We start from the raw sequence: 24,278 nt of genomic DNA on the forward strand, positions 1-24,278 counted from the left end.
AGGGAAAAATGAAAGGGGGGAAATTGGAGGGAGAGATGAACCATGAGAGACTATGGACTCCGAGAAACAAACTGAGGGTTTTAGAGGGGAGGGGGTTTGGGGGATGGGTTAGCCCAGTGATGGTATTAAGGAGGGCACGTATTACATGGAGCACTGGGTGTTATACGAAAACAATGAATCGTGGATCACCACATCAAAAACTAATGATGTATTGTATGGTGACCAACATAACATAATAAAATAAAATAAAATAAAATAAAATAAAATAAAATAGAAGTGGAAATAAGTGTAGAAACTGAGGAATTTCTCCATTTTCTACCAGTTATTCTGTTTCATGCTTAGAGCCTCCCCTATCATGTGAAGTGAGGAATAAGCATCATGGTATAAAGGGCTGAGAAGGGAGCTGCTGGGAGTCAGAAGATCTGTTTGTCTTGTCTTAGTTTAAACCTTGTTTAGAATTCTCCATAAGGATAATTTCTTTTTTTTTAAGATTTTATTCATTTATTTGACAGAGAGAGACACAGTGAGAGAGGGAACACAAGCAGGGGGAGTGGGAGAGGGAGAAGCAGTCTTCCCGCCAAGCAGGGAGCCCGATGCAGGGCTCGATCCCAGGACCCTGGGATCATGACCTGAGCCGAAGGCAGATGCTTAATGACTAAGCCACCCAGGCACCCCATAAGGATAATTTCTAAGACTGAAGACACTTGTTCCCACTGAAACCTCAGGAAGGGTGAGACATCAGAAGGACTGGATTGGAGAACAGTCTCTCACCACCACAAACTGGTTGACCCTTTGAGGCTGCTTTACTCTCTCATAAATGGAAATTAAAAATATACTGTTGATTGCTATGGGAATCAGGTGAGATATTCAAAGCAGAATGTGAAGTGTGAATCGTGTTTCTCATGAGAATCACTACTTTGGAAAAGAAAAACGAGCCGGGGAAGGGTTTTCTGTCCATCCTGTTCAGAGGTGGTGTTGTCAAGTGGTTGTGTTTGGGCTCTGGGTCCTGGTTTTGTGGGTTCGAATCCCTTGTTCTGCCACTTACTAGTTGTGTGATCTTGGAAAAGCTGTCCAACCTTTCTGTCCTCAGTGTCACCACCTGTAAAATGGGCATAATAATATCTATCATACAGATATTGATGTGTGATGGTGAATGAGTCCGTGTGTGCCAAGTATGCAGGGTGGTGCTGAGCACTTAGCAAGGACCATCCGTCAGCTCTAGTGTGTATGAATGAACGCTCCAAGGGCGTGCAGGATGGGGGTGATGGGAAGGAGCAAAAGGGTTAACTGGGAGTGTAAATAAATATTCAAGCAAGAGCCGAGGTGGATATTTCTCAATTAAAAATTTTTCAGATTTCCTTGGCAATTGTTAAGTCTGAATTTAACTACACATCTGTGTTTGGTGTGGGGAGTTGGGGGACAAATGAGACAAGGGTGTCCATTTTTAGGGTCCAGAGGCAATCTCAGGTTGTTATTTTTTGTTACTGTTGTTTCTGATAATCAAAAATAGCATGTAGGATTTAAGCTATTTTGGACGACTGCATAGATAAATAAAACAACTCTTATCGGAAAAATATTAGAACTGAAATTGTAGAAGCTGTCTCATCCAGTTTTTTCCCAAGCCACTCAGCATATCAAGAACAACTTTATTTTTTTTTTTAAGATTTTATTTATTTATTTGAGAGAGAGAGAATGAGAGAGAGCACATGAGAGGGGGGAGGGTCAGAGGGAGAAGCAGACTCCCTGCCAAGCAGGGAGCCCGATGCGGGACTCGATCCAGGGACTCCAGGATCATGACCTGAGCCGAAGGCAGTCGCTTTAACCAACTGAGCCACCCAGGCGCCCTCAAGAACAACTTTCTAAAAATCAGATTCCCAGGTTAGGCCCTTGAATGAGTTATCAAGGAGAAAGCCAAGAACGTGCACTGTCATCTTCACAAGCCCTCCAAGGTGCTTCTGATGATTGAGCCCCTTGAAGAATTTCTCATCCATTCTAACCTCAGGAGCAGAACTGTGTCTTGAACCAGATCTCTTATGGCTTTCAGTCTGTAATTTCCTTTTCCCATCTTCTTCCCCAAAGTGACATAAGGCAAATGTAGTGTTCCGGGCTTGGGCTGTGCTGAGATATAGTGTGTAAATCATTCAGGACCCCATGTCTGAAAACTTTTGGAAAATTCTAGATGATATTAAAATCTAAAGTGAAGTTAGTTTTCCTTTAAAATCTTCCCTTTAAGAGAATTTAAATTCTCTTAAATTTAAATTGAAGGGACTATGGGAATTGCAGTTCATGATCATCGATACCTCAACCACAATTACAGACAGCCCTACCTTAGTTTACACCTTTGATTTGCCAAACACAGGTATCTGTGTATATGTTACACCCCCAATTCAGAGAATAATTCAGAAACAGAAAGCTAGTGTGGGCATGGTGTGTGTTTAGAGTAGCTGCAAATAGTATCTTTAAGCTTCTCTCATCATTTTGAAAACACATATATTGTTTGGTGCAAGGAACAAAATGTTTTCCATAGCAACCACGGCAACCCTGGATGCCTGGCCTATTAACTGTAATGCAGGGAACATCTTCAACAGCAGGGAAAGAATTCTTGGCAATTATCACCCAGATAGTATCCCTCTGTTGTAAGAGCTTAGTCTGAAGCTTCTGGGTTTGGAACATTTTTAACTCAATGTGTTAATGCAGGTGAACAGCAACAATTCCATTTTGGTTAATTTCAGGGTGATTAATAAGCTAAGGATTTTACTGTGGGCAAAAGGAAGATGTGATTTTCTTTGGACAAATTTGAAGAAGTCTTCTAGCATTAACTCTCCCTGTTTTGTTTTGTCTTGTTTTGTGGTTTGGTTTGGTTTTTGGTCAATCTATTCTGATTTTATGCTTTGCGAGGTGACAGAGTTCCTTGTCATTTTGTTTTTCTCTTCCATTCTTAACGTAAATTCTTATCATATATGAGTACGATAATAATTAGAATAAATGAAGAAAAATTCCTAAAGCATGACTAGGAAGTCTGGCTGTGGATTATTGAGGATAAAACAGAAATAGTTAAGGTTTTAGAATTTTGATTTCAAAAATAGTGATGATCACATAAAAAGTCACAAGTTGTCACCAGCTGTCCAATTGCTGTATATATTTTTATGCAATAAACCAAATAAATATGAATAATGTGAGTCTCCATTTATATAAGAAAGACATGCTGATGATAGAAAATATGTTACAGGCAAAAAGCATAAAAGGATGAAATCACTCATATTTTCATTGCTCAGAAGAAATCACCACACAAATTTCTCTTCTATCATGTTTTAATACTGTTGAGATCAAAGTTTATACAACCTTGCTTTTTTTCACTTAAGAAGAAAGAGGCCTCATGAAATGGGCAGGAGGAGAAATTGAATGGAAATAAAGAGTAGGCTCAGAGTCACTTTGGACTTTTTATTTATTTATTTATTTATTTATTTATTTATTTATTTATTTATAAATGTAAAAGCTCTTCTTAAGCCTCCCTGTCAGTTGTGAGAAGTTGAGAGAAGGCAGTCCAGACTGGGAATTGTGGACAGGTTAGTGAAGACAGAGCTGGTTGATAAAAATGTCCGGAAGGATCTGGCATGTCAGAATCTCTGCTCAAATGCCTCCTCCCAGTGCCTTTCCTCTTTATTGATTTTATGGGTTTTTAGAAAACCCCTTTTTTTTCTGCTACATAATATTCTCAAAGAGCTATGCTTGAATCCCAAGTGTCAGGTGTTCTAAACTTGCTGGATCTCATTCTCCTGAACTATATAATGGCAATTGTGTTATTTATTTCACAAGATATTATGTATGTTTTAAAGTAGGCTGAACTGCAGTATCAAAAAAGTTCTAATGTGCAATGTCTTAAACAACATAGATGTTTAGTTCTTGTTCATATTATTATTCGGGTCAGGCATTCAAGTAGACAGATGCTTTCCTTCATGTGATGATATGGGATTCCAGGATCTTTCCATGTTGTTGTTTTGCCATCAACTAGGGCCTTGGTGCCAACTGCGTCCATCAGTCATAGAAGGGGAAACAAGTGGGGAAGAGACCAGTTGGCTTGGAAGTGGCATGTCTTCTTCCTAGTCACATTTTGATTGGAGAGAACTTATTGTTGTGGCTATAAGTATAATAGGATGGAGAGCAGAGTTGAAATTAAACTTTACACCTACCACAGAAGAAGAGAAATGGATATTAGGGAAATCAGCCATATCTGCCACTGTATCCACATCTTGCAAAACACTTAATAAAATACATTCCACAATAGATGCTGAGCATGTTCCTTCTCTTCTTTTCCATGAATTTCAGTCTTCTCAGGAAAGTGAAAAAAAAATCAAACAAAAGCTTAACAGCAGTAGCTATTAGGAGAAAATCAACACACAACTTGTAGGATATGCCTATGACTAAAGTAGGGTCCACCTCACATTCTCCATGTCTTGTGTCTACATGTCCACTTCCATTGATGATAGGCTGTCTGCACTGGGGAGCCAGGACTCAGAAAAGTTCTCGATTACCAAGGACAAATCCCATTGACTCCTTCTGAGATAGTGAGAAAGTAGACCGGGACATTACTAAAATGATTTTCAATGACATAGCTTGAAATCAAAAGGGATTATTGATTAAGTCCTCTAAATTGAAAATTTAATTAACTCCCCAACTCGATACCCTGAGCAAGGTGCTTCACAAAGGTGTTGTTTCCCTCTCATCCCCACCCATGGTATACACATTCTGCCTTTCCAGGATTCCACTCAGTATTTGGAATTTATGAACTCTTGGGTCACTAAAAATGATTATTGACTTCATTATTCCTATGTGAAATGAATACAAAAGACTGAGGCCACACGTCTTCCAACTGAGCAAGAGCTAATATTGATCTTCTGCAAAGTTCCAGTGTATCAAATAATGAACTTCTAGGGCCCAAAAGTTTTTGTCCCATGTAAGAATATTTTTGTGTGTCAAGTATACTGAGTCCCATGTAGATCCGGAAACGTGGCACACTGTCTCACGTCCCTCTGAGATTTTATGTATGCTGTTCCCATGTCCCTGTCTGATCTCTCCAACGTTTTCTCTCTTTAACCTTGTTTGCCTGCAACATGGTCATACTTCCTTCTTCAGCTCTACTGTCTACCCATCACTGTCTCAAGGCTTTTCTGATCACCTACTGAGACATTCTGTCCTCTGTTTTCCTATCGCACCTTGTGTTTGCCTTTCATAAGCCTTCCCATCACATCACGTTGAACATTTTTATTTGCATGTCTTTCTTTCTTCAGTACCCAGAATGCTCTGGGTGCTCCATGAACATCGGTCGAATGGATAAGACAGAGTCAAAGATATAGTCAATGATCTTTCATCTTTGTATCCACAGCAAAAATGTCTGGGCCATGGTAGAGGGAGGGATGAAAGAGTAGAGAAAAGAAGGAAGGAAGGAGATCTCAGTCAGGCAGAAGATAGAAAGCATGTTACAAGATTAAGGCTGTAAGAAGATAAAAATAAATAAATAGTACCGGTTGTACTAGGAATCCAGAAAATGGGAACTAATGCCCAAGGAAAGACAGGAAGAGTTATGGAAGGAACAGCATGGGTTCAAGATGAATCTTGAACCATAAAAGAGAATAGGATGGAAGAGGAGAATGGAAATCAGGCCATGCAAGGACAAGCAGGGCACCATGGGGGGTAAAGACATCTTAGCAGCACACCATTTCATTTCTCTTTGGGAGCTGAGAGTTGCGGCCATGTGGGATATTACTACAGCTCTCTCTCTGATCTTCTTCCAGGAACTGGCGGTTGGTCTCCAGCAGATTCCAATGCTCAACAGTGGCTCCAGATGGACCTGGGAAACAGAGTAGAGATTACAGCAGTGGCCACGCAGGGAAGATACGGAAGCTCTGACTGGGTGACGAGTTACAGCCTGATGTTCAGTGACACAGGACGCAACTGGAAACAGTACAAGCAAGAAGACAGCATCTGGGTAGGACATCTTTTCTCTTCCAATGAATGAATCTGAGATATTATAATGGTAACCAGTGAGCATTTCTATCATTTTCCTCTACCCAGATTCTTGGTAGCTTAATAACTGTGGAGTGCCCATTCAGAAATAATTAGATGGTGTATGAGTCCTATCTCCAGCATGGCTCCAGTTCCAATGGAAATTAGGATGCCTGTTGAAAAAAAGTTTCATGTTTTCCTCCTCTTCTGGTAACTTAAGTAATTCACTGACTGGGTCTCAATTCTTCATCTATAAAAACAGAAGGATACTGCAAGAGTCTGATTGTTAATGAGAATGTATTGATTTATTGAGTATGTATTTATTTACTCACTTGTTCATTATGTACCAGGCACTTTGCACACCTCCTAATGACCCAGCGAGCTCAGTTATATAATCCGACCAAAGCTGAACAATCCGTTAAAATCTCAGCATGAGAATCTGTAGTCTGGTCTGACTTTAAAGCCACTGTGCTCAATAGCTTCTATTCAAGATTTGAAAACAATTAAAAGCTTTAAAAAGACAAGAGAAATATAAAATGTAGAATCATCCTGATATTAGAAACAATCTTCGCCTAGGAAGTGAAGGACAGTGTGCTCCAAGTTGTGAAAAAGAACTTTCCAACCCCACCCCAAGGCCCAAACTCTTGACCTCCGGCATAGTGAAAGGCTGTCCCCAGCCTGAGGTTAGAAAGGGAGGCCAAGGCACAGAGCAAGAGGCACCTGGAGGAGGCTTCAGAAACTCATGCACTAAATAAAATAATTCATTACTTTACATTGCTTACAATTTAAGGAAAAACATCTCCAAATATTTATTTTTCTCTAAATGTACATAAGATTGAAGATTTGGCAATTGATAGAGTAATCTGTCCTTCACATATTCTCCCTACTTGTTTTCCCCATTAAATTAATGCCACCTATGGTTTCAAATTGCTGTTGTCTATATTTTTCTGTGTTGGCCCCACCAGTTGAAAACAGATTTCTATTTTATGTTCATCGTTATTTGATAATCACCATACTCATCAAAATTGCTAATTGAAAATAATAGTAAACTGGGGATTGAGATTAGTTATGGCAGATTGAATCTTGAGAATACTATTATTATCATCTTTATTCTGGGTTGCCTGTAATATTAGGTTGTAATACTTACAGAAAGCACAGGTTTTCTTCATTTTAAAAATTGGATTTTAAGGGGCATTTGGCTGGCTCAGTCAGAACAGAATGCAACCCTTGATCTTAGGATCGTGAGTTTGAGCCCCACACTGCGGGTAGAAATTACTCAAATAAATAAAACTTAAGTTGTTTTTTTTTTAAATAAAGCTTTGGGGGACTATTTTATTTTTTCACTCAATTTTGAAGCCTCCATAAATTTTTACAGGTTTTTGTTTTCTTTTGTTTTGCTTTTAGTTTGAAATGAAAAATAAGCACACCTTCCATTTTGAAGAACAATTTTAAGGTTTTATGTTGACTTGAGAAGGACAAATAGATGTGCGATTAATTATTTTCTTCGGCATTTTCAATCAGAACCAGTTGTTTTTCTAAATGAATTGCAGTTTTGAATTCTTTTGTCTAAATATTTTTATTGAGGTATAACTGATATGCAATATTATATTCATTTCAGGTATACAGCATATGATTCAACATTTGTCTACATTGCAAAATGGTTACCACAATAAGTCTAGTTACCATCTGTCACCATACAATACAATTGTCCATATAATATCATTGTCTGTATTCTCCATGCTGTACATTACATCCCCATGACTTTTTTATTTTATAATTGGAAGGTTGTACTTCTTGATCTCTTTCACCCATTTTGTCCATACCCCAAATCCCTCCCTTTGGCAAAACCAATCTGTTCTCAGTATCTAAGAGTCTAGATTTTGTTTCTTTTGTTTGTTTGCTTTGTTTTTTAGGTTCTACATGGTAAGTGAAATCATGTGGTATTTGTCTTCCTCTCATTGACTTGCATTACTTAGCATAATACCATCATGGGACATCTTTATCCATTCATCCATTGATGTACACTTGGGTTGTTGGCATACCTTGGCTATTGTACATAATATTGCAATGAACATAGGGGTGCATTATCTTTCTGAATTAGCATTTTCATTTTTTTGATAAATATCCAGTAGTGGAATTGCAGGATCATATGGTCATTCTATTTTTAATTTTTTTGAAGCATCTCCATGCTGTTTTCTATAGTGGCTGCGCCAGTTTGCATTCTCAGCAACAGTGCACGAGGGTTGCTTTTCTCCACAGCCTTGCCAACACTTGTTATTTCTTGTCTTTTTGATAATAACCACTCTGACAAGTGTAAGTGATAGCTTATTGTGGTTTTGATTTGCATTTCCTTGATGATTAGTGATGTTGAGCATCTTTCCATGTACCTGTTGGCCATCTGTGTGGCTCCTTTGGAAAAATGTCCATTCAGATTTCCTGCTCATGTTTTAATCATTTTTTTTATTGTTCTCATTGAGTTGTATGAGTTCTCTATATATTTTGGATATTAGCCCGTTATCAGATATATGATTTCCAAATATCTTCTCCCATTCAGTAGGTTGCCTTTTGGTTTTGTTAATGGTTTCCTTTGCTGTGCAAAAGCTTTTTAGTTTAATGTCCCATTTGTTTATTTTGCTTTTGTTGCCCTTGCCTTTAGAGTCAGATCCAAATATACGTATATACATACATATATATATATACACACCACTGATGTGAAAGAGCTTACAATTCGTATTTTCTTCTAGGATTTTTATGGATTCAGGTCTCACATTCAAGCCTTAAATCTATTTTAAGTTAATTTGTGTTTATTTTATAAGATATTCATCCAGTTTCATTCTTTTGCATGTAGCTCTCCAGTTCTCCCAGCACCATTTGTTGAAGACACAGTCTTATCTCCATCATATATTTTGCCTCATTTTTCATAAATTAGTTAACCATATATGTGTGGGTTCATCTCTGGGCTCTCTATTTTGTCCCATTGATCTATGTGTCTGTTTTTATGCCAATGCCACACCATATCTTAATTACTATAGTTTTGTAGTGTGGTTTGAAATCAGGAAGCATGATGCCTCCAATTTTGCTCTTTCTCAAAATTGCTATTTGGGGTCTCTTGTGGTTCCATATAAATTTTAGAATTCTTCTTTCTATTTCTATGAAAAATGCCATTGGAATTTTGATAGGGATTGCACTGAATCTATAGACTGTTTTGGGTATCTGGACATTTTAACAAGAGTAATTCTTCAAATCCATAAGCATGACATATCTTTCCATTTCTTTCTCTCTTCAGTTTCTTTCATCAGGGTCTTAGAAAGTTTTAAGTGTACAAGTCTTCCACTTCTTACATTAAATTTATTACTAGGTATTTTGTTCCTTCTGATACAACTGTAAGTGGGCTATTTTTTTTTCTTTCTGATACTTTGTTATCAGTTTGTAGAAGCACAACAATTTTTTGCACATAATTGTTATGCCTACTATTTGCAATACTATGTTGAATGAAAATGGGGAGAGTGGACATCCTTAGGAGGAAAAGCTTTCAGCTTTACACTGTTGAAAATGATATTAGCTGTGGGTTTGTTACATATGACCTTTATTATGTTGAAGTCCCTTCCCACTATACCTCTTTGTTGAGAGTTTTTATCATAAATGGATGTTGAATACCATCAAATGGTTTTTCTGCATCTATTGAGTTGATTATATGATTTCTAGCTTTCACTTTTGTTAATGTGGTGGACCACATTGATTTGTAGATGTTGAATCTTGCATCTGTGTGATAAATCCCACTTGATAATGGTGTATGATCCTTTTAATGTATTGTTACATTCAGTTTGCTAATATTTTGTTGAGGATTTTTGCATTTATGTTCATTGGGGATATTGGCCTATAATTTTCTTTTTTGTGTTGTCTTTGTTCAGTTTTGGTATCAGGGTAATTAATGCTGGCCTCATAAAATGAGTTTGGAAGCATTCCCTCCTCTTTACTTTTTTGGAAGTTTGAGAATAGGTATTAAATCTTTGAATGTTTGGTAGAATTAACCAATGAAGCTATCTAGTCCTGGACTTTTGTTTGTTGGAAAATTTTTGATTGTTGATTCAATCTCCTTACTAGTAATTGATCTGTTCAGATTTTCTAGTTCTTTATGATTCAGCCTTGGATGAAACTAAGTTTCTAGGAATCTAACCATTTCTACTAGGTTGTCCGATCTGTTGGCGTGTAATTGTTCATAGTAGTCTTTAACAATCCCTTTTATTTCTGTGGTATGAGTTGTAACTTCTCCTTCATTTCTGATTTTATTTGAGCCCTCTCTCTTCTTTTTGTGGTGAGTCTAGCTAAAGATTTGTCAGTTTTGTTTGTCTTTTTAAAGAACCAATTCTTAGTTTTGTTGATGTTTTCTATTGTTTTGGGGATTTTTCTTTGTTTGTTTGTTTTATTTTGTTTTTATTTCACTTATTTCCACTCTGATATTTATTATTTCCCTCTTTCTACTAATTTTGAATTTTGTTTCTTCTTTTTTTTTCGAGTTCCTATAGGTGTCAAGTTAAATTCTTTATGTGAGTTTTCTTTGTTTCTTGAGTTAGGCCTGTATTACTATGAACTTCCCTCTTGGAATCTCTGTTCCTGTATCCCATAGATTTTGGCATGTCATATTTCTGTTTTCATTTGTCTCTAGATTTTTTTCTCTTTTGATTTCCTCTATGATCCAGTAGTAGTTCACTAACAAGTTTAATTTCCATTCATTTGTAGTTTTTCTTTTTTTTTTTTTTTTAAGATTTTATTTATTTGACAAAGAGAGATACAGCGAGAGAGGGAACACAAGCAGCGGGAGTGGGAGAGGGAGAAGCAGGCTTCCCGCGGAGCAGGGAGCCCAATGCGGGGCTCGATCCCAGGACCCTGGGACCATGACCTGAGCCAAAGGCAGACGCTTAATGACTGAACCACCCAGGCGCCCCTCGTTTGTAGTTTTTCTAGTTTTCTTCTTGTAATTGATTTTTTTAGGATTTTTAATGTTTATTTATTTTTTTATTAGAGAGAGAGAGCTTACAAGTGGGGTGTTGGGAGAGGAGCAGAGGGAGAGGGACAACAAACAGACTCCGTGCTGAGCATGGAGCCTGACTCAAGGCTCAATCCCATGACCCTGCGATTGTGACCTGAGCTGAAATCAAGAGTCGGATGCTTAACCAACTGAGCCACCCAGGTGCCCCTTGTTATTGAGTTCTAGTTTCATACCGTTGTTGTCAGGAAAGATGTTTGATATGATTTCAATTTTCTTGAATTTACTGAGATTCGTTTTGAGGCTTAACATGTAAGATACCCTAGAGAATGTTCCATGTGCATTTTCTAAGAATGTGTATCCTGCTGCTTTTGAATGGAATGTTCTATCTATACCTGTTAAGTCCTTCCGCTCTAATATGCCATTTAAGGCTGATGTTTCCTTATTGATTTTCTGTCTGAATAATCTATCCATTGATGTAAGTGAGGGTTAAATTCCCCTACTATTATTATATTGCTGTTGATTTCTACCTTTAAGTCTATTAATATTTGCTTTGTATATTGTGTGCTCCTATGCATGGTGCATAGAATTTTATGTTATATCTTCTTCTTTGGGTTCTTTTACCATTATGTACTGCCCCCTTTCTCTTTTAGCACAGTCTTTGTTTTACAATCTATTTTGTCTGAGCATAGCTACACCAGCTTTCTTTTGTTTTCCATTTACATGTAGTGTTTTTTTCATCCCTTAACTTTCAGTCACTGTTGCTTTATCTCTGAAGTGTCTTGTAGACAGCATATAGAGGCAAGAGCCTCGCATGAGACTGACCCAAGCTCATACTGGTGGTACAAGAATACAAAACTACTTTCTATTTCTCCTTTATCACACTTGATTATTTTTTAAGTTTCACAAAATTGATTTACTTTTTTCACTTTAAATGTAAACTTTATTGTAAAAATAATGTTAAGCCTTACTGTTTTATTCACACGTTGCTGAAGTAGGAGTGAGAACACAGCCATAATATTGCACCGTGTTTCTATAGTGTATGGATGGAGTTCAAACTCTGAAACTGCATGCCCATCAAAGAGAGACTCAGTATTTTGCCAAATGTACGTATGTAAAATATGACTTGTGCTTAATATTCATTATTATTTCCACAAGATTATACTGCTGGATGAATAGATTACATTGAGAAGTTTTATTTACTCATTTTACTTTTTATTTTAAATTTAAAATTAGAAGTAAGATTATAGATTTACCAGAATTAACCTGATAAACAAGATGAGAGCAATGGCCAAACAAAAGATTTTTATTAAACTCTCTAAATTTTTCTATTTAACTTTTCATGAAAAGTCAATACCTAAAAACATCAATATCAAATACTGAAATAAGAATGATGTATCATAGAAGTAGAGAATCTCTTGAATGAGACTTTCACATGGTCTTTTGAAGATTTTCAATTTTCAGATGATATGGAGTTTGCAAATTCAGATGAAATTGAGTTAGCAAACAATACAACTTAGGGCATGCCGTGGATGGGATATCAATTTACCAGTACTCAAGATATTTATTTTATTTTACAAAGTTCATTCAGAATGAGAATCCTGAAAATATATCTATCTATACAATGTACAATATCAAATATTCATGCCCTAAAAATCAATTTGAAGAATTTCTGATCTGGCACTGAATGGAATGTTCATGAATGAGGCCACCAGGCAGCCGCTTAGAGATGAATCATGATTTATGAACAAGCCAGAGTTCCCCACTTCACTAAATAATCAGGTGTGAAGGTCTCAGAGACAAACTTAGTGAGAATTTTAGTATCTTAGCAGATTTAAAATTTCTTCCTGGTTGGCTTGTAGACATGCCAAGAAAATACAAATATTAAGATTCTAACTCTGAGCAGCAACATTAGCCTATGTTCGGTAAAGTGGATAAATATATTTGGAACAGAGGGACCTCTAATTAAATCCACACAGACCAAAGTCCCATTACCACTCATCTGAAAAGATAGGCCCATAGAAACACTTACTGTCTCAGATCTATGCATGAATTACTACTTCAGTTCTGAGTCCCTCCTGTGTGTGTTCAAACCCTTAATGAATCCACCTATGTTTCCCACATACAGCATGCAAGTGTTCTAAAAACACATTGCCCTCTATGTGCATTGACATGTTCCTTTATTTTCTGATGTTTATCACTCTGAAATTTGAAAGACAGCCACTTGTGCCTATGTTTTAGTATATGGTATCCTATTTTTAAATTACTTTATCCACATTGCTCATGTATGTGTACAAGTCAGTTAGGATCCTTTCCTCTTCTCACCTAAGATAGAAGGTCTCCATCTTTTGATCTATTATAAAATTTCAGGAAAATTTTCACTTGTCTTTTTCTTGAGGTCTTTTGCTTTCCCCCCCACATTTCTGGGTAGATCAACTGTGCCAGGTGCATTAGCTATAGATGCAAAAGCCTTATATGATGATTCAATAATATATGTTTCATTTTCAATATCCTTTCTGATGGCAAGTTTCATACCCATTCCGGCTACAACAGCGTATCAGGGTAATGTTTCCAGTTAAAGGACTCACAAGTATTTAATAAGTTCTTATTAGGACAGGGTAAGAAGCAAATGCAAGAATCCTCAACCCTTAAGGTAGGCCCTGCCAGTACATGCCAAAAATGCATTTCACTCATCTCAAAGTTAATTTCCATTGTCATAGCTCTGAGATTCCACCACCCTTACCAGATTTCTTGGATGTAAAATATGATATATATCACAATTATCTTACCCTTTTGTATCCAAGAACTTTACCACCAGAAACCCACAGTGTACATAAGACAAAGCCAAAGTCCCCAAAGTCATCTTACACCTGATCTCTAGGCCCCCATCTCAACCGTATTTAGTTTATAAATAAAATTCTTTTTACTGAGGCATATTGGGTAAAATATTTGCCTTTTCTGACTACTTTTACACATATATGAAAGTGTTCATAAAAACTCTTTCTGTAATTCAACTCTAAGTCCCTCCTGCTTAGAGATTTTAATGTTACCTAAAAATTTCAGTAACTTTTAAACGTCTCCTACTGCATTTTATTTATGATGATGACAGAAAATAAGAACTAGAACCAATGTATAAGAATCCCAGATTTTTCAAATTTCTTTCTTCTAATCATTTGCCTTTTCCCCCCTAAGTTTAATCCTATTATCAACGTTAAAGCTCTATTCATCTTTGTAGAAAAACGTATTCTACTCATCTTTTCCAGAGATAATCTAATGAGCCCCTCTCAGGTACTGGTTTTAAACCAGTATCTGTTGTTGGTGGATCCCTCAGTATTGACCATGAAGATATTAGTGGTCTGTTTTACCTACAGGTTCACTCACTTCTTCCTAGTCTCCATTTAATTAGGCATTCACAATCAGCCTCTGCTCGATACAGGTCATATATTTTGAGATGGCCCCATTCTAATCAGTCTTCATGCCATAATATAGGAAGTTTCCCTCATGAGGAATGCAAGGACCACAGTGATATGGACCAGTGGGGGAAACAAGAAGCTTAAAAAGTTGAGGTCATGACGAAAGCAAGGAACTTTGCAGTTCTGGCACCTACAAATGAAATAAGATCAGTTCAGAATGCATCCAAAGGGCTGTAGTGAATTGAATTGATTCCTCTGGGGTCTATATTCCAGAGGCCCAATGCAGTGAAGGGACTACTCTATCCAGCACTCAATAGGAATAGGCACTCGGCTAAGATTATCAAAGATACTGTCTAATACCTTCTAAATAAGCTAAATGAATTGTTTCTATTTTACGGGGGAAAGTTGAGGTTTAGAAGGGCCAAGGAACTTGGTCCATATCACAGAAGTAGTAAAGTGATGGACCAAGATGCAAACCCAACTCTGCTTGTCCATAAAGCTTAAGCACCTAAATCACCAGATAACACTTTAGGTAGTGGTTGATGGCATAAGAATTAAAACCCAATAATCTAAGACAAGGGGCTGGTGCAAACTGGGCTGGGATCAGGACACATTCTGGTCCAGTGGGGAAGTAGCCTGCTAAGTGAAACCAAAGTGGAAATTCAAGTTTCATCTGGGCTGAACCAGCATGGTGAGCCTTGGGGGAAATCTTGGTGGACATGGCAATGCTCAGAAGGTATCTCTAACATATTACATCTTTAAGGTATCCTTAACACATTACGAGTTTCAGATTCTTCCTGCTTGGCTCTCCAGTCAGTGGTGTGCTCAGAAGGAGGTTTAGAACTAGATTTCCGGCCTATGTCTTCTGTTGATGATTCTGTAAAACAGATCATCAGAACTAGAGTTGGGAGAGACTGATGTATACGATCTCAGAATATGTCCCCCTCGAGTGTTAATGCATTGAAACCCAGTTGTTTGCTCATGCAACTGGTAATGAAAATGTCTACCTCCTCCCCTACAGAATGGTCTTTCAAATCTTTTTTTTTTCTAAAGATTTTATTTATTTATTTGAGAAAGTGTGAGAGATCAAGAGGGAGAAGCATACTCGCCACTGAGCAGAGAGGCCAATGCAGAGCTCAATCCCAGGATCCTGGGTCCATGACCTGAGCCAAAGGCAGATGCTCAACTGATTGAGCCACCCAGGCATTCTTCTTTCAAATCTTCTAACAACTGGAGGCCTTGATTCCTTTCCTTCACTGATGCAATTTCCATTCCAGTAGACCTGCTCACTGATAGCCAGTAACACATGGCAGATTCCATCCTCCTCACTAGCCCATCACTCCCCTCTGAATATACTGTATATTATTGATAATCAGCTTACAGTTTTCTGAAAATCATGTTGCTTCTTCCCAAATCCATCAGGAATGTAGTCCTTTATTTTAGAATCCTTTGGCCTATATGATAAGGTGGTCTATGATTTCCTATAGCTTTATGGAATCCACCTTTATATAAAGGGCTTGCATATGTTACCCAACACTTTTCTCACACAGAGATCAATTGAAACAATGGACTATACATTAAGCTCATTAGTCCCCTCATTTCACCTTGAGTGACTTCTGAACTCTGGGACATGTTCTCTGATCTTTATGATTCATACACATTTATTTTGCCAATTTGGTCTAGAACATCCTGAGTATCAATCACTGTTTGATATAGTATTTTAAGCCTACCAATTTCAGAAAACAATTCGAGAGTGAGAATCTCATGACCTTCAACATATATCTTTTAAACTCTCATTATACGCCAGGCAGTGTGCTGGGTGTTGGGCATAAAAAGGGGGCTTTCGGGTGTGCTTAATCCCTTCCATGGATGTGCAGAACCATCAGGGAGAAGGCAAATGACACTGAAACAGAACATGTGTGTACAAGCAGCACTGATGGCCATCCAGGAGCATGAAGCTTCGAGAAGGTGTGCTGGTGAGTAGACAGTGCAAGAGACAAAGATGAGTCCAAAGGGCAGGGACGACGTTCAAGTTATTTTGGCTTCCCAGCAACTACAGAAGCCTGTATGACTAATACAAACCCAACAAATATAGGAAAGGAGGAAGAGAAAGTCATAGGAAGGGAGAAATATTCACAACAGGATACGTGCTATAAGCAAAATCTGAAAGGAAGATGTATAAAATATAAACAAATTATTAAAGGAAGATGTATAAGATGTATCTGAGATATACAGAATTAATAAATTTAGATACAAGATTTCCCTGGTCAAATCTATGAGATAAACCTGGAGAGCAAGGCTGGCTAGATATTGTGGACTACTAGCACGCACATATCTTCTTTAGCTACAGATCAGGAAAGTAAGTCATTATGTGTTTATGTACTTTGTTTTGATGGGTTGTTTTCTGTTTTTGTTTTGTTTTGTTTTTTAAATAACAAAGACCACATATAAGAGAATGCCATCAAATATATTTTTCAAGATCTTGTTAATGGTTTTCTCCTTAGCTCTCTCTCATATACATATAAGCTTTTAATGTAGATATTTATTTCATAGTTGGTCATAACTAAAAGCTCAGTTAAGAAGTTAACCAACTAAAAGCTGGTTAGAATGTTGCCTCTGACTTAATGGAGACCACCGGTGCAAAAGTGAGACCAATAGAAACAAGGAGTGAGGGAAATGTGGAGGCTTTTGATTAGAGTCACATTCCAGTTGCACAATTGATTGCTTATATGACCTTGAAAATATCACTTAACCTTATTAATAATGATTCTCCCCATCCATAGCAGGCATGTATCTAGAAACTTCCAGGCCTTTTGCATCTCTTCCTCTATACTTCCCTGCTTGGGATCCTTGGTTTATGGGCTGCCCTGTGGATTATAATAAGAAAGACCAGACAATAAAGCCTGAGTTTCACTAGGGATCCAGCTTAAAACAAACAAGGCCCCCTCAGAGCTTGATATATCCTATGAATCATCCCCATAGTTTTGTCCTGAGCACTTTTTGTTGACCTTAGATTCTCTTATCTCTGGATGAGGCTCTGTGGTAAAGGGAAGAAGGAACAACTGGCCAGTCAGCATTGTGCAAGCAACAGCTGATCTTTACCCCAGAATCAGCAGGCTTCCCTCCAGCCCTCTGACTCCACATGAGTCCATGAAAGTTCCACAATGATGCCCATCTGTTTTCCCTTCTTAATGTTAGAATTTGCTGAGTTGTTTCAGAGAACTTCCCAACATGGGGTCTAGCCTCTTTAAGGAGTAAATACTTTCACACATTTACACATGTGGCATTTAAACACATCACATGGACAAGGAGTCAATATGTAGTCTTCAGGATTAATATTCATGTGGACACCTTCTAGGGGAGAGCAGATGTTTGCAGTCTCCTACAAACTGGTTGCATTTGTAATGGGATGAGGTCCAGCCGCTGATCATCAAAGGAAGGAGGATAATCTGGTCAAAATTAATTCTTCTAAACCCACTGCTATTAAATTAAACTTATTGTTAAAGTCCTCAGCAGTTCACAGGAAATTTGACTTATAAGTGTATTTCCGATATATATATAAACCAGTTAGGTTTTGGAGACACCCACCTTAGATTTGGAGAAATTGAAGTTAATATCTCAACTTTAACATGCAGCAGAGCATTAGATTTTTTTATGTGAATATATTGAATTATTTTAGCAACGTATAATGATTGAGGGGAAGAAATCTAATTAACTACATTTTATTCATTTAGTCTTTAACTATCATGATTTTTTTCTTTTTTTTTTTCTCCTTAGATTATATCAGTCCTTGAAGTTTGGCAGCTCAAAATTCTATTATGACTTTGATAAATTATTTAATCCATAGAAGTCTCAGTTTCCTCCTCTGTAAAGTGGGTATATGACTGTTCTTACTTAATGTGGTCTGTGAAAGAGAGATTCTCAAAAATAAATGTGCCTCAAAATATGGAGCACTGGGCGTTGTATGAAAACAATGGATCGTGGATCACCACATCAAAAACTAATGATGTATTGTATGGTGACTAACATAACATAATAAAATTTAAAAAAAAAGAAATGTCCCACAGGACTTAAGGGACAGATTACTGGGCTCTACCTGCCGAGCTTCTAATCCAGTAAATTTGGGATGGGGCTGAGAATTTACATTTGTTAGGAAATCCCAAATAATCCTGTGCTACTGGTCAGGGACCTTACTTTGAGGACCACCATGTAAACTGTAAATGGGTTAATGTGTGTAAACTCTACACAATGCTAAGTAAATAAAGGTTAGGTATTACTGTCACTACTGAAGGTGGGTATACGTGAGGCATGTGGTGAAGATACCCAGAGGAAACTGGCTCTCAGTTTTCTTCCTTTTGAGCTTTGTACACAAAATGGAAAGCAATCTTTTAAATCTTTTTTTTTTTAAGATTTTATTTATTTATTTGAGAGAGAGAGAGAATGAGAGACAGAGAGCATGAGAGGGAGGAGGGTCAGAGGGAGAAGCAGACTCCCTGCCGAGCAGGGAGCCAGATGCGGGACTCGATCCAGGGACTCCAGGATCATGACCTGAGCCGAAGGCAGTCGCTTAACCAACTGAGCCACCCAGGCGCCCGGAAAGCAATCTTAAAAGTCAATTTTTTTTTTTCCCAATAAACTAAATACTCAGTGGAGAAAGTAAGATCTCCTTGTGGTTACAGCCAAAGATAGTCACCCACCCAGGCTCATTAAAAACAATTAGCTGGGAGTCCTGGTAGCAGACAGAAGAGCTAGAGGAAGAGCCTGGGGGAGTTACTGACGCCTAAAGAAAAAGGCTCTGGGCCAAAGTCTGAAGCCCCGGGTGCCTACTTGGCTCTAGTCAATGGAAGGATTCCAGGCCTGGCAGGGACCTCACGGAGACGAAGAGTCTCTCAAGTGTTCTTTAAAAAGTCCAAAAGAAAGCAAGCTTCATTAAGTTTATGATTACAATGATAGCAGTTGATAGTAAAGACAAAAGCATAATCTAGTCAGCACAGTTTCGATTCCTGTTAAGTATCCTTTCCAGGTTTGTTTGCCTTCATGTTAATAAGAAAAAGGAGAGAGAATCAGCAAAATGTGAGTGTGAGCAGGAGTCGATCTTATGTTTCAAATCCTTGGCCAAATGTGACTGATCATGTGGGAGAGCATCCTTCCCTCTGTCATGTCACCCAGGGCACTGCTCCTGCCCGAGCAGCTGTCTCAGCTAGAGAAGGAACCGCATGGTTTCACTAAATTTGTCTAGACTCCAGCCTGACAAATAATTCTCCAGTTTCACTACTCAAGAATTATTTGGAAATTAATTTGCAAGTCTATACAAAAAAAAGAGCAGTGCCTTTTTGGGGGGTCTTATTTTGTTTTTAAGTATTGGAAGAAGAGAGAGGGAGTCATAAAAATCAGGCTGGAATTATTTCGGCCTGTGGGAAAGATGTACTTGCAGAAAAAAAAAAAATCTGTAGCAGAGAATCATGAACCCCCAACATCCTGTCTTATTTGATTGTAATTTAGGATATCAAACATCTGTTAGGCACATTCTGCATGCAGTAAATTAAGCGGACTTCAAGAGTAGAATGTAGAAATTCCTAGTCAAAGGTAAGATAAATGCCTGGAAAGGTACATAATGGAAGAATATGCACAGATGGGCATATAGATGAGAGCATGAAGTTTCTGACTTGTCAGTAAAGTAAGTGCTTTGAGTTTTTTTTTTTTTTTCCCCAGCAGTTATTTTGATCTTGTAATGGTTCTTCCACAGTTTTGTCCTATCTGTCCTCATTTATGACACCCTTCAATAATCGGCATCCAAAGTTCCATGAGTGGACTGCGAAACAAAGTGGAAGGAACCAATGAGATAAGGACTGAGTCGATACACAGGAACAAGTTAGTGCTATGGTCCAAACACACCGGCTGCCTGTGTGTGGTAGCTTCTGTGACTGGGAAAGATTCTGAGCCAGAGGGAGAAAGGGGAGTGCGGTGTAGGAAGAGAGGTCCCTGATACAAGGCTGCATTTACCCTGAGGGGTGGGAACTTTCTGTCTTCAGTTTCTACGGCCAGGCTGCCCCTCACCGTTTCGCACCTAGTGCATATTTCTGTGTGGTGTCATGTTGTGTTTCAGACATTGTGTTTACATGAGAGCTATAAGCACGTGAGAATTTCAGAGGGTAGGTGTGTAAACAGAGACAGCACCGAGCCATCGCTTGGGAAGGGCATCCTAAGCCACCTGGATAAACATAATTTGAGGAAAGATCCTGTGCTTGCCAGCCAAGCTCGGCTTGGAGGCCTGTCACTCAATCCCCACTCCATCAAGCAGGCTGCCCCTACACCAATCATATCACCAAATGCTGGTACCGCTCGGGTAGGTGGCTTCTCCAAGTGCACCCCACGTGGTTCACCAGTGATGACCACCCACTCTGCCAGTGAGCCCCGGTCTTCTCTCTGAGACAGCTCTGGGAGAGACAGATGCTCTGGACGCCCCTGCTGCTCCTTCCTTGGTGGGAATTCTAATCTGTTGCTTCTGATTCCTCCAAACACCCTTTCTTCATTCCACATTTTGTGTTCGACTTCGCTTTTGACATGGATTTCTCACTTAATGAGTCATTTCTGAAACAATTAAATGACAACTCAATAAATGGCTTTGTCAGTGTCATGCAATGAAAAGCCAAATTATCATGCTAGAGAATGCAACATCGTTCTTCTTATAACATCATAAAGAGGTTTTAAAAATAACTACACAGTCACAAAAAAATGTTTCAGGTATTTAAGTTTGCAAAATCAATAAGAATATTCTGTAAATTTTTTTCTGGAAACTTGAAACCTTACAGGTGACTTTATTTATTCATAAATATATGAATGAAACTGCTGTGTTAAGAGTGTGATCCTTTTATTTAAACTAGAGTTGATAAATTACATTGATATATATGCGTATGTACAGATGCATGCATATGAGTATTTAAAGATATATATATATAAATTTATAGATTTAAATTATATGAATATATTCTAGATTTAAATATATGTTTGTACATTTACCTTTAAGTGAATTTAAATATATGTGTCGTATATATGTGTATATAGATATATGTCATATATCTTTAAATCTTAGCATGTTTTATCTTGATTTCTCCATAATTATAAATTCTGATCTTTCAAATATTTTACCTAAATGCCAGGTATTAGAGGATTTAGAAGAATTTTGCTCCATTTACTTTGTGTTAAAATGTTGATGTTGGGGGACGCCTGGGTGGCTCAGTCGTTAAGTGTCTGCCTTCGGCTCAGGTCATGATCTCAGGGTCCTGGGATAGAGCCCCACATCGGGCTCCCTGCTCAGCAGGAAGCCTGCTTCTCCCTCCCACTCCCTCTGCTTGTGTCCCCTCTCTCGCTCTGTCTCTCTCTCTGTCAAATAAATAAATAAAAAAATCTTTAAAAAAAATGTTGATGTTGGAAATAGTTGTCACAACAGTAGTAATACATAAATTATGCCAAATTATTGTAAAGCCTTGTTGCTCATTGCCAAAGTCTTATGAAGGTGCAACAAATGCGTGTAGTACTTTAATGACATGATGACCAAGCTGGAATCTACCTTTTGTAATAGATGTTACTTTTAAATGAGAGGCACTATTAGATGGGATTGCAGATATAGATACAGATACAGATACAATGATATATATATATCAAATATATATATATATATATATTTTTTTTTTGCCTGAAACCATCTTTCAAGCATATTAGAAACAATGGCACTAGCAACACATATTGAGTGTCTACCATGAGCCATATTTGTGCTGATAGCTTTTTATAAACACTGCAAAGGAGAGATCATCCCTACTTAGAGATGAGAACAGAGGGCTCCATGATGTTAATCATGAACCCAGCCTGATGTGAGTAGCAAGACTGAGACTTGAAAAAGGCTTGTGTCCTTCCCGTTGCACAACTCATTCATAATCAACAAAAGTACTACCTGCTTCCTAACACAGATGTGGCAGCTGCCTTACTTTAAAATGTAGCAATCACAAGGATTCTTTGAAATAATCATATTTCTTGGGGCGCCTGGGTGGCTCAGTTGGTTTAGTATTTGCCTTCGGCTCGGGTCCTGATCTCAGGGTCTTAGGATCAAGCGCCGCATTGGTCTCTCTGCTCAGCGGCAGGTCTGCTTCTCCCTCTCTCTCTCCCTCCATGATCTCTCTTGCTTTTGCTCTCTCTCAAATAAATAAATAAAATCTTAAAAAAAAAGAAAGAGAGAATCTTAATTCTCTGTTTCCTCTAATCAAGATGACCCTTGATGAAGGAACATTTTAAGGATTTGTTGAGTGTATTGCTCTGTTGTTCAATGATTTACATGATTTCCTTATTTAAACATGAAAAAGAAGCCAAAGGAAATAAATTAATGTGCTTTGGACATAAGTGGGCACTACTATCAGAGTTCTTGAAGACTGGATACTAATAAGGAGAGTGGACTCTAAATTAGTTCTTTTCCACTTAGAACTACCTTTGCTTATTCAACACTAGATACAGTGCTGCCAGTAATGGGGACAGCACCATGGATTCAGATAAGATAATGATGCAGGAAGGCAGTTGACATGCAATGTTACATTAGTCTTAGGTGTACAACAGAGTGATTCGACATCTTTATATGCTATGCTATGCTCACTACAAGTGTGTCCACCATCCATCAGGGAAGGTGGATTTTTGATTCAAACTGGGTCTGGATTACTGTTTCATTTGAGTCTCTTTTAACTTAAGAGTGCTCTAAAAAATTCTGCTTAATGGACAGATTTGGAACATGAACTTTGGATTGAGGCAAATCTGAGTGTGAATCCCTGCTGCTTACTAACATTGTCAACCCTGAGCAGCATTTTATGTCTCTGAGCCTTAATGTTCACATCTCTGAAAGTTTAAAAAACCTACCTCTGAGTGATACAAGAATTCATTGAAGTACCAATCTATGTAGAACCCTAGTGTCCCTGACATAAAAGAAGCATTCAAATTAGCAATCTGAATCTTTATTGAAAGCAACTTGAATTGTTGACCAAGACTGTGTCCGACTTCCAAAAGGCACCTTTTTTCCCTTCAAACATAAGGTGATAAGTGCAGTCAACACAGCCCTGCTTGCATTACCAGTATATTTTCTAGGCCAGTGGCATTTGCCAGTTCTTGAAGCCATGACATACTAGGTGCCTGCTGGTGAGAGACGAGTGGTGCCTTTGAGGCTCTGAATAGCCAAGCATTTCCCCCTTCGGGCCCTGTGCTGCTGCTTGACTTGGTCCCACGATGAATGAAGCATCTGCCATTTTTGGGCACAGACACAGGCTACTAAGTAATAACAGAAAATATAAGTGGGTCTGAAAAAAAAGTAAACCACCTGGAGGCCCAGGGATTTAACACCAAGCAGATTTTTAGTTACTGATATTTTGTTTAAATCCGTTCCCAGAAAAAATCATGTCAGCATAGTTTAAAAATAAAACCTGGGGCCTTGGTTGAGGCTGGATCCCAGAATCTCCGGAACCATGCATCAACATCCATTCTCACAATGCTAGGTAACAGCAGAGCATTGTTTGTTCATTTCAGAATGAGTTGGCTAGCCAGTCAAAATGAGTCAGTCAAAATACTGACTTTTGCTTGATTTCCAGAAGCATAAGCTTGTTTTGCAATTTGTTTTACTACTGACATAGATTCTTTAACCTCCTTCCACTAAATAAAGATACTGTCACAGCAAAGATTTCCAGGTGCACAAACGAGTTGTTACCCAAAGTCTCAGGTAGCAGCAGGTTCTGGACAAAGATATAGGAGATAAGACGTAAAGAAAGGAGGTAGGGAGATATTGGGGAAGTAACAGATTCTGGACAGTGTATAGGAATAGGGACTCAAAAAAGATCTGGATGGTG

At 38.1% G+C, this 24,278-nt stretch overlaps 1 protein-coding gene across 2 annotated transcripts in view; it reads left to right on the forward strand.

The window, feature by feature from the left end:
• Window positions 1-24,278, forward strand: part of CNTNAP5 (contactin associated protein family member 5) — a 741,254-nt gene that overhangs the window by 182,902 nt on the left and 534,074 nt on the right. For both annotated transcript variants that reach the window (XM_081814618.1, XM_081814619.1), the window contains exon 3: window positions 5,793-5,986. In XM_081814618.1, coding sequence (XP_081670744.1) covers window positions 5,793-5,986 — 194 coding nt within the window. The remainder of the gene's footprint in view (window positions 1-5,792; window positions 5,987-24,278) is intronic.

The sequence above is a fragment of the Leptonychotes weddellii genome, chromosome 3, assembly GCF_054177405.1.
Source record: "Leptonychotes weddellii isolate Sample4059 chromosome 3, ASM5417740v2, whole genome shotgun sequence".
Lineage (NCBI taxonomy): Eukaryota > Metazoa > Chordata > Mammalia > Carnivora > Phocidae > Leptonychotes > Leptonychotes weddellii.